At 43.4% G+C, this 11,636-nt stretch overlaps 2 protein-coding genes across 2 annotated transcripts; both read right to left on the bottom strand.

Annotated features, from left to right (window-relative positions):
- Positions 1-668: 668 nt before the first annotated feature.
- LOC137898653 (epithelial membrane protein 3-like) lies at positions 669-2,134 on the bottom strand. The gene is made up of 4 exons (XM_068742695.1): positions 1,794-2,134; positions 1,561-1,663; positions 1,295-1,435; positions 669-1,079 (listed from the first exon to the last, which is right to left on the bottom strand). The coding sequence occupies exons 1-4, from the start codon at positions 1,869-1,871 to the stop codon at positions 904-906; spliced, it is 498 nt and encodes a 165-aa protein (XP_068598796.1). The 5' UTR covers positions 1,872-2,134; the 3' UTR covers positions 669-903.
- Positions 2,135-6,088: 3,954 nt separating this feature from the next.
- znf362a (zinc finger protein 362a) lies at positions 6,089-10,095 on the bottom strand. The gene is made up of 8 exons (XM_068742820.1): positions 9,974-10,095; positions 8,906-9,128; positions 8,060-8,185; positions 7,625-7,949; positions 6,751-6,975; positions 6,566-6,644; positions 6,295-6,453; positions 6,089-6,208 (listed from the first exon to the last, which is right to left on the bottom strand). The coding sequence occupies exons 1-8, from the start codon at positions 10,034-10,036 to the stop codon at positions 6,089-6,091; spliced, it is 1,320 nt and encodes a 439-aa protein (XP_068598921.1). The 5' UTR covers positions 10,037-10,095.
- Positions 10,096-11,636: the final 1,541 nt, after the last annotated feature.

Genomic DNA, 11,636 nt, shown 5'->3' with positions numbered 1-11,636 from the left:
TGATTCCGGGCATGCGGTGCCTTTGACGGATCAATCAATGGTTTGTTCAAAGCTCCTTTTGCGCCTCTCCTCTCTCCCCGTCAGAGATTGCTGCATTTAGATTAAGTTAAGGTCCCAGATTTGTTTTGTTTCATTCATAACTTGCGGACTGTGTATTCAGTGGGTGAATAATGAGACTGAAAGTCTGCCACTACTACCGCGCGTCCTTTAGGACTGGTCTATCCTGACAGGTTGGTTTTTGGAGCGTCACGCATTGCACCACATCGCTGTGTCGTGGGCTCATAACAATGGATTTCTGTTTTTCTCTGAAATATTCTTTCTTAACAAACTGATTGGGTAAATATTCAGTTTGTTTTCCGTTGTTTGTCTTTTTTTTTGTCCCACTCTGTGGAAAGCAGACTTTAACAATGCAAACAATAAATGCCAGAAGACAATGAGGGTATTGACAACGTTGGCACTGCCCGTCACAAGCACATTGTGACAATGGATTGCACCAGTGCCGTGGCGCACGTGGAACACTTAGTGCAACACAAGAGAGGCACTTACACAGATTTAGCTTTTAAAACATGAACCTGCAACACTTGTGACGGCCAATCAGTGTATTTCTTCTTTAATAATAAAAACAAAAACGTGGGTGAAATATGAAAGCGGTCATTTGAATTATACGTTGGTCTGCAAAAGGAAATGACCAGCACAATAATCAGAGCAGGTTACAGGTTCATCAGTTCATTCTCTTATGACACATTCATGGGTTTTGTGTAATACAGCATGATTTAATGTTTTTCATAATTCTTTACTTGACTGACAACAACAACAACGTGTCTCACAAACAGAGATGCCACCATAAAGTAATATCCTGCACAGCACACTCTTAAGAAGAGGTTTTTCCCCTTTCCTTTTACGTTACTCTCGCTTGCGTAAGTGGACATATAGCGCCGCACTGATGAGGAGAAGAGGGACACACCACCATGCAATGACGAAACAGTAGCCAAAGCGTCCTCTGCTGTCGTCCCTGGAATCATTTAAGATCTCCTTTCTGTGGAAGGTGAAGATGAGGCAAGCAGCAAAGGTTGTTAAACCTGCAAGAAAGAAAAAAAGCACATTGCAGAGACAAATGATTTGTGGTGTTTTTGTGGGGACGGTTTCCTTCTGCGGATTAATGGACATTAAGCGCCTTTAAATGTAGTTAGGTTTTGACCTATTATACATGAATATGTGGTCTTTGAAAGAGTGAAAACACGTTCAGGTTTTTGGTGGTCATTTTACGTGGCTATAAGAATAATACTTTAGATACCTGCAAAGGCCTGGGAGATGCCTGTGAAGTAGAATATTCCTCTTTTGGACAAGGTGAGCAGCTGGCCCAGAAAAAACAGGAAGGAGATGGAGGAGAAAACCACGGCGAGGATCATCAGGGCCTGGACCGACTGCAGCCAGTCTGGAAAGGAAGGGGAGACGTGAGGGGAAGACGGACACTCAAGGAAGACTAAAAGAGCCAGGTAGAAATATACAGCATGCAGGATAAGCATGTAAACAAGCAAACATGTAAATAAAACATTTTACCGTTTTCATTGGTAGTGGCACACATCCAGACGTCTGTAGCGTTGTCATGGAAACAGTTATACCAGAGGTCTGTGATTTCAGATTCTGTCCATATCCACCACGACTGCAGGAGGGAGGGAAGGAAGGAAGGAACAGACATACAAACAAAGAAGTGATTCACAGTGATTTAAATGACCCAGCGTACACAGAGATGAGAGCTGCAGGTCGGGACTCCAGCTGACAGTTTGTCCCACCTTCTCCAGGGTGGCGATGAGGAGCAGCGTCAAGGTAACCAGATGCAGCACCATTAGGGAGACGAGCAGGAGGACCATGGCTGCTCAGTGGCGATGGAAGCGTCTGCTGCCCTGTGAACAGACCAAACAGGCAAACAGGTGAAGCCAATCAGCTCCGTCATTACAAGCTCTGCTTCCGGATGGCAAATCCTGAAGGCAGTATCCGGAAACAATGAACTCTCAGTCTGACTCTCGAAAAAAAAAAATCTCACGGCTCAATATCTGCTCTGACAATCTCTGTCCATTTGTCAAGCCAAAAACAGGCCAGATGGAGGGGAGTCCCCTTCAGAGCCTTCCAGTCATCAGACCACCAGCTCCCGTTAAACGCTGTAAACAGTCTTGTAGTCCGAAACCCTTTCAACCTGCAGCGATACACTTCTGTATATGAACCAGGGTACTGCCCCTCAAAAGTATGAAGAAGGACAATGTACTATCATAGCTCAATCTTAAGTCTCGCAGGCACCAGTGATCCACAACAAACCTGTGGTGAAACAGCCAAAACTGCCAAAAAAGCAAAAAGTGATGAATGACTCACTGGACTTTATTTTAGGCAGTGGAGTGAGTTCCTCAATCATAAAAACATTGGCAAGAACACAAGTAAAAAGGGGAAGCCAGTCTGTTTCGTCATACTTACTCCTTTTGGTTTTCAGTTCCCCTAGATACAGTTGTTAAAACACATAAATGCATCATTTGCAACGCTGCCGAGCACACATTCTCCTACAACAGGACCTTTCTACTACAGTTCTGCATAGTTTTCTGTTTCTGAGCTCAGAAAGGACGGCCGCCTCCTGGTACGGCAAATCCTGCATCCGTTTTCAGATGCAAGTGCTAGATGGTTTAGGAGGTGCACGTTGGTCTTTCCCACCCAGCTCTGTCCATAGTGGGAAATTGCCGTTGCCGTTAGATTGTGTGCAATTCAGAGAGGCATGTGCGTGATTACATAGCACCACATCTGGATTACTTCACGGCGGGGGCTACCTGGCACACGCAGAAGGAAGGCGGTCACGAAAGACATCACAAGCATAAGCAAAGTACAGTATGTTAATGCGAAATTAAGAAGGGTTTAAAGAAGGTTCTCACCCTTCAGCTTCAAATCTGTGTCCTTCAGTGATTGTCTTTTTCCCTTCCCTCTGTGCTCCGGCTGTCCTCGAAGGCGTTCTAGTTCCCAAACTGGGAGGCAAGGGCAAAAAAGGAATGTGACTTAGTTATAGGAGGAGTTCACTACACCCATTTCCTCAAAACTTTCCCTGCCCTCCCCCTCAAACCTGATGTGTGGACCACAAATTACATTCCAACAGGCCGACAAAAATGCACTTTTCCTCAAAACATGTGTGGCAGACATCCAGTGTGCTTAAAATGTTGGAACAAAACGTGATGAGTTTGAACGCTGCTTCTTCCCTCCGTTAGCACATTCTCGTCATAACTAACAGTGCTGTGCGAGCTGTGCCGTGTCATTGAAGACACAGTGTTGCGTCTGTGCTGCACATGGACTCATAATGTGCTGCTTCAAACTGGGCAGCTTGGCAAGAAGACCACAGCAGCGGCAGCTAGATCCAGGCTGCGGTGATTGAAAGGCAGGAAATAAGGGCTGATAACTGACCACATTTCACTGAAAATATGCAGGAAGTGTCAGATCACCCAAGGCCAAGGACACAGGGTTTAACCCACAATGCCATTCTTGGAAAAAATACACACACAAAAAAAACAAGAAATGAAACCAAAATGACACTAAAAGTAAAATGAAAAGGCAATCGTTAACAAAACGGCAGGCTACACTAAAAACAGTATATTTCATAGAATAAAAAACAAACAAAACACATGCTGTCAGTTGTTTACTGCAGGCAACATGATATATGAACAACTTCCCTGCAACTGAAGGAAACATGCATGTCCGCACCAAAATGAGTAACGTCTCATTAATTTACCACCATTCATTCAGGGAAGAAATATTCTGTTCAACGTTAACAACATGCTATCACACTGTAAACCCACGTGTGGCGGCTATGATGATGACTATATCAAAATATATAATATGCATTATTTGGGCTATCACCGTTGTCATTTATGCAATATCATGTTGCACAGGATTGCATTTGCATTACAGTCACTCAAATGGGAAACTAATGGTAACAACTTTATTTATGATGAACATTAAGTCATGTCTTCATACATTTCGTGTGCAAAATAGGAACTTTGAAAGGTGTATCTATAACTGCTATGTTTAAGTACTTGCAGGTGGACGTAGAAACACGGGTGGCAGGAATGAGCCGCTTGCAGGAGGAGGATCTGAGAAGACAGGAGAGGGTAGTACCCGGAAAAATACAGATCATCAAGCTGTGCCGTGTTGAAAGATGAAGGGGTTTCATTTATCTAATTTAAACAACCATCCCTTCAAATATAACTAACGGCTAACTGTGTAGTTTTCCAGTGCAAAGAAAGAAAGTACTTTACAGGTTAGTAGAGGAGAGAACTGAATACTAGAGGGCAAATTGTTATAAGCAGTGTAGGAAGGTATAAGTTCGCAGGCGAACCTTTGACTGTGTGTGTTGGTCACACACGGGTCTCTCCGGAGGGAACTCTGGGCGGGCCCTGTGCATGAAACCCGGGGGCCTGGTGCAGCGGCACCAGGGAGTGTCCACACTACTCAGAACCCGGCCGCACAAAGGTGAACACACAGGTGAAAGCCAACAGACTGCTCATCACCTCCGTCCCACCGTGGTGCAGAGGCATGCGCCATTAAGTTCACAGATGAAACTGAAATGGATGGACGTGAAATCTCAAATGCCAGTTGAATCAGCCGCTTTAAAAAAACTCAAAGTAAGATCAGCGGAATATAATTCTAATCTTTAGTTACGGTATCTAAGCATTTTAATACATCTACATTTGCGTTTGATTACCTTTGGTTTTGCTGCTCAGCATCCTTACAGAAGGAAAGTCTCTATTACCAACATCCGGTAAGGTCAAAGGTCAAACTCGTCATAAACAATTAAAGACTGTGTCTAACTTTTCTCTATCAAACGTCTAAAAGGTACAAATCAATGTCCTGCGTTTGGAGTACTGCTTCACTTCTTGCTCCTGAACAACACCTCAGAAAAATGTTGCAAAAAGCTCCTCTGTGTTTGTAGGACCACCGGTGTCCTACAAAATAAAAGTCAATATAAAGCAAACAGAAGTAAGCTATATATATATATATATATATATATAAACATCAAAAAACAAACTTTTTAGCATTTATCTGAATACATTTATTATAAAAACAGGTTGACAATTCTTATTTTTCATACGTCATATCATGCTGTGACATGTAAAGTGATATAAGAGGGTGGACCCTAGAAATGTAACAAATTTAAGGCGTAAACACAAATATGTAAAGTGTTCATGTATAGATGGGAATGTTAGTATTCAAAAGGGTTATTTTACTTCATTTACATATCATACCTTAAAACCCAGACGAGTGTGTGCGGTGTAACATCTCAGACTTGCCTCTACATTTACTTATTTGTGAAGTCAATTAATAAAAATATTTTTAAAATAAGGACTGAGTGCGTTATTTAGACAAATATCAACAAAATGAACATAAATATTGATGAATTTTACGAGATAATCGACTATAATTTACTAAATTTGAAACTTTTGAGTGGTTTGTGAGATTTTCTATTCTTGAAGGTTTTGGAATCTGTCAGGATTAAACTCAAGGACCGCCTTGAGAATATGACATTACAAAAAAATATGTTTAAAAAAATGCTTTGCCCAACCATATAATTATGAGTTTGCAACTCCTGGTCAGGATGATCTTAGCTGTGATGTGAAAATGTTATTATTTATACATCGGGTGAAACATTACAAATATTGACATAAAAAGTGGCACAATATACATGAATACACTTTATATCTCCTGTCTGGTCACTTGGCAACCCAGCTAATGGAAGACTTTTGTTTTTGCAAATAGATAAGTAAATGTGAAAAAGATGATGGAATCTATTGCAACACAAAAGGTTTCGCCATGTAGCTGCCCGGAGTATTTTTCTTCTGTGAAGTCACATAGAAAAAAGTTTTTTTTTAGGCCCATCACATCGACGCCTGAAAGTGCTGAGAAATCATCTTTGGATGTCCCCGATAAAACTATCCAGTCAGCAAGAAAGGAAGGGAGGATCTTTTCCAAAGAAGCGCCCTTTCCCCACACGTGAACAATCTGGCACGTATTTGAAATCCGCTAATGGGTTTAAAGTCCATCAGAAAATGTCTGTGATGGGCGCTCAGATGAGGGCGATCCGTATAGGGATGGCGGGAGACTCTGTCCTGTGCTGCGGGGCATGATGGGACACCACGTGTTCCACCATTGTGTGTTTAGGCATGTGCTTTATTAGGTATGTCTCCTGGAAAAAAACAAAGAGAAAGAGAACACTTGAGCAACATCCCTGCTGAAGTTAGCGCAGACACTCAAGCGGCTTCCCGGACTCACCGAGGTGTACGCCCTGCCGCAGATGCTGCAGCAATAAGCCTTGGTGTTTTTGATGGCGTGCGCAGACAAGTGGATCTGCAACGAGGCGGAGTCCGAATAGGCACGGAAACAGTTGGAACATTTAAAGGGCTTGTCTTTGTTGTGCTGCCTCTGGTGAGACTTAAGCGAGATAGACAAAAAAAAAAAAAAGGTCACATTTACGCAGCATCAGGCAACGCACTGCAGTCGCAATCCTGCAGCGAATCCATGCGACAGGTGGAGGAACGTTTACCTGCAGGTTAGACAGCTGAGTAAAGGCTTTTTCACATCCTGGATAGGCGCATTTATACGGCCGATCGCCGGTGTGGATTCTGAAACACGACATATGAATTAGGAACTGAACACACAACAACAAAACGTTTGTTGGCGGATAACCATGACATGAGAACGCTACGCGCACGAGATCAGAGATCAGACCTGGTGTGCTGCTGCAGATGGGAGAGCTGGCGAAAACTTTTCTCGCAGTACAAGCAGCGGTAAGGCTTCACGCCCAGGTGTATGCGCAGGTGCTGGGCCAGGTAGGATGCGTTTGTGAAGGACTTGGTGCAGTGGGGGCACTTGTGCGCCTTTGCTTCCGTGTGAGTTTTGGAGTGAATCTGCATGTCGGACTTGGAGAAGAAGGTCAGCGGACAAACTTTACACCTGCGGCAAGAACAAAGACAGAACTTTAGCTAAATAAGTGCGTGTAGACAAGTGCTGTACTTTAGCAGATTAAAATATTTAAGAAATACTTGACCTTCATTATATTTTATCAAGTCATTTACTTATTTTCCCCAAATATGTCCACTTTTCTTTTTCTTTTTTAAGTCAGGAATATTTACATTTTTATAACGAAACAGCGCTTTTAAATTGGTGGCCTGACACTGTAACTTCCTGGAGAGAGTCAGCGTGAGGAATGATGCCCTTCAGCGTGAATAAACATCATGTCAACAAAGTTTTAAAAACACCTTCTTGTAAAATAAATATATAATTTAGATATATATATAAGGAAGATTGATAGAATGAGTCATGTGCATGAGTTTGACACCAACAATCTTGTTTTCACGTCTACATGCTGAAGGAAAACGTTTAAATAAAGTTAAACTCTTGTGTGCAGCAGTTAAAATGAATGACATTTCCATCTATTCTTAATTAAAAATGGGGCAGAATGGTGATATTTGTTTTACATACATGGTATACATAAGCTGGTATACAGATGTTTGATTTTTGTATGATTATTAGGAGCAGGTTGTCATTTTTTATGCCTCTATGTACGAACAATACCAGCTAACACCAGTGTGTCCACTATTACCTGTAGGTCTTTCCGGTTTTGGCACCGATGAGAGGAAAGGACTGGTCGTTGCCTGAGGCGAGGATCGGGTAGGGCACCACCAAAAGAGAAGAGCCATTCTCTGCCTTGATCTTCTTACGCCCTCGTTCAAATTTTGGAGGAGGGCCGAGGAGACCCACGAAACCCCCGCTAGTTTTCCCAGGCTCCAGCCCGTGACCGCAGGCCAGTCCTGAGATGAGCTGAGCTGTGGGGGATCCACCCAGCCGGCCGTGGCTGCTGGAGTTGGGTGTGGTTGGGGCGATGATCTCTGAAGGGAGGTTGCCCGTTCTGGATGCCAGAGCCACACCTGATCGGTGCATAAGTAAAGACAAAGATGTGGCTCCAAGGGTTATCACTGATAGGTCAAACCAGAGCTCAATGCAGAACAACAGGAGGAGCCACGTAAACTGGAATTACCTGAGACGTGGTTCGTCCTGGATGGATGCTCGATTAATTGACGCAGATGCCAGTCTTCCCACAGTCCTCGGGCTTTTACGGCTGCCTTATCGTCCAGATTCAAATTTACATCCCCCAGAATGCGACCTGGTAAATTTATCAGCACATTTTTCATCACCTTCATTACACTTCAGTATCTAAGTAGCAACATTGAAAACAAAAAGCGTTTCATGTAGCAATGAACATCCTATTGGCTCCGCCGAGGCGGGGGGTTATGTAATCACCAGCGTTGGTTTGTCTGTCTGTTGGCAGGATAACTCAAAACGTTACAGACGGATCTTGATAACATTTTCAGAAAATATTGGGAATGTTACCAGGAACTGATGATTACATTTTGGTGATGATCCAGAAGAGATCCTGGATTCTGGGTCACTTTGAAATGTTTGTTAACATTGCAGTCGATGGAGCTTCAACATTTGTTCCTCAATATCTTGGTTGATCATTGGCCGATGTTTATGGAATTTGACACAGATGTTTAGGGTGGGGACCTCTATCTCACCACCGGATTTCATCCGGATCGGATCCGGAATACAGATACTGTCATGATACAATAAAATGTGGATTTTCCCATTTATTTATAATGGAAGCTTTTTCACAGAATCATATCTTGTCATCAATTCACTCACGTAAAAACCACAGCCATAAAGGGTTTGATGGCTTAACCCAGTTTCATAAAAAAAAATAGGGTGTTAGTTGGAGCATCCTAAACTGTACAGTCGGTGCAGCATGAGATCAGATAGTCTGTGATTTTGGGGGTATATTTCTAATCGGGAGAAGATTTGGTTCCACCAGAGGTGGAGGAGTTACCTGTGACTGAGGTGGCGGTGGGGCGGGCGTGCAGGGCGACGTCAGGCTGAGGAGGGCTGTGAAGAACTGCCATCTGCTGGGATTTGGACATCCCATACTGGACGGCGTCTGCCTGGACGGATTGAGCCACTAAGGGCTGCTGGGAAGAGGACAGCGGCTGCGGCCTGATCTTCTCTGCCATCAGCTGCTCCTTGATTTTATTGATCAAGACTAGGTTATCCAGCTGACAGCAAGAAAACAACGTTTGTGACAAGAAAAGAGCCATCAGTTCAGTCAGTCGCTGCATGGGGTGATGGTTCCCTCTAATGGCTCACACACCACATTGTCGTCTAAGGAAACAACACCCCAGAAAATCAAGACACGCGCATTCAAGCCGGAGCGCCTCAGTTTTTCATATTAGGACCACCGAAAATGAAGCAATATTAAAGTCTGTTCTCACTTAAAGGATTATTAGCAGCCACAACAGACTTTCTGTATCAAGTAGACAAAAAGCTAAAATCAGGAAAAATGCATTTCCAAGATGGACGTTTTAATGCATCTGTATAATGAAATAGGGACCACTCAAATCTTTCTTAGAACTTCATGGGTTCAAGGTAGAGGTGAGAGTCGGGGTGTCTGGTACCACAGGTTGGGAATCATGGTAAAAATCAAAAAAGGAAAATGCACTCATTTTTGATGCAGATGTTTAAAACCATTCATTGATTTAGTGAGTGCAGGCGAACTACGCTGCTACACGGACTGAAAGAGCGACAAACAAAAAAGTCTGGCTGAGCCAAAAGGTAAAAATAATCCAGGCAGCACATTTAACGATCATTAAAATGAAAAATGAATTAAAATAAAAAGGCTGACTGCAGACGCTGCTCTGCATGATGGCCGGTTGCGGCTGCATATTTATTGTGCGGATTAGACAGCGTCATCAATCTGATCTCAGAAGGAACATTTATTAAACATTCCCAAACATTTCAGTGCATTCATCAAACGATCTTTAATGGACACAAACCTTTGAACAGAGCCTTTATAATGCAGTCTATCAAGCACGTGTCAGGTGTGAACACCAAAGTCACTTACCTGGCCAGGCCCGGCAGGAGGCGAAGGCCAAAAATAGGGATTGTTAAAGCGCTGTTCAGCCATTCTGAAATAAACACACAAGCATTATAAACAAGGTGGGTGCAGCTTCTCCATCCGTCTATCAGTAAACACTGGGCAGTCAGTGCGTGTATAAAAACACGTAAAGGGGTACTTCGGTTCGGGACCCTTCAATGGAAGCAATGTTCACTCGTGATATCACATCAGTGGTTGAAAAGGCGAGGACTTCTTTTTTCTTCTTCTTGCACTCAATTTTAGTTCACAGTTGATTTTTAGGAGCAAAACGGCAAATACTGGAGGGAATTTTGAATAAAGCAAGAACTATTTTGTGACCCAGAAGATAATCCTCCCCGGTTAAACATCCCGCAAACCCTCAGATTTTCAGAACACGGCCCAGATTAGAAAGCAGCAGCTGACTGTTTGAAGTGATCATTTGCGATCGCTTGTCCGGGTCTTGTGATAGCGTATTTTAAAAAGACAAGTCTGTATTCGCTATCGCCATCTCCCAGAACGTCTTCATCCAAATTGATGCTTTACAAAAGACAACAAAGAGGAACTATCAATAATTACTGCAGCAAATCAAGTCAGTAAGAACCGTTTTGAGCCCAGGAGCCTTTTCTCGAGCTTTCCAACCACATGAGTTTGCAGCGTAAACGGTGCCTGAGAGGTCTGCACTCTGCTGATCACGACAGCTGGTTCGGGAATTAGACCAAAACTGTGACCAGACAAGAGAAGCGGCCCCAACCCTCATCTGCGCTTGTCCACACATGGGACCCTGCCTGGCCAGGAGGCTGAGAGGACAAAGTTGCCCCCCCCCCCCCTTCAGCAGGAGCCGATGTTTAGCCAGTGAGGAGTGGATGGAACTTTACTGCAAGCTGACCTGTAAGTGACAGCAGCTACTTTCCTGCATCTGTGACTGATGACAAAAGGCCAGCGTGACGCGTTCTCTCTTAAAGCAGGGCTATAGATTTGTACGGCTGTAATTAAGCACAGAGCTGCTGGACGTTGCAGTCGCTATCTGAAGGTCTTTCTATCTGCAGCTTCTCCTCTTTTTAAAAAAATAATATTTTTGCATTGCATGCTTTGGCGTAATTCACCATTCCTAAGTCTGTTTGGTTTAGCAGAGGCGTACCACAGTCCAGGTCTGTGGGCCAAAAGAAACAAAAACGATACGACTCGGGGGTGCGAGCGTGCACTAAACCCCCGCAAAATATTTCTCTAATGATGGCGGTGGGGATTGGTTTCACTTCCTGGAGGCTTTCTGCCACTCGGGAAGTGGGCTCAGGATTTGGACGTCTTTGTGTCACTTTCTGAAATAACATCCTTGGATGGCAGCGACGTGCTGAATGTAAACTCACAGCTCCTGTACAGCATCAGCAGCATCCGGTCAGGGATTGTTCCCACTTTAGCCAGAATAGATTCTTGTTTGTTGCACAAATGCAGCAGATTTTTTTTGCACCAGGCGGCAATTCTTTATTATTATAATTACAAAAAGGTAAAGAAGGTGTTTTTGATGCCATTGCATAAAAGTGAAACGCAAAAAAAACAGTCTAGAAGAAGCTTCCAGACTCTTTTTGTCTATTAATCTGCTGGCTGCTATAGTCGCGTCATTAAATACTAGAATAATAGAAACTCATCCTTTGCC

Source organism: Brachionichthys hirsutus, chromosome 8 (assembly GCF_040956055.1).
Source record: "Brachionichthys hirsutus isolate HB-005 chromosome 8, CSIRO-AGI_Bhir_v1, whole genome shotgun sequence".
Classification (NCBI taxonomy): Eukaryota; Metazoa; Chordata; class Actinopteri; order Lophiiformes; family Brachionichthyidae; genus Brachionichthys; species Brachionichthys hirsutus.
The sequence above is the reverse complement of the archived record's forward strand: the minus strand, read 5'-3'. Positions and strand labels throughout refer to the sequence as shown.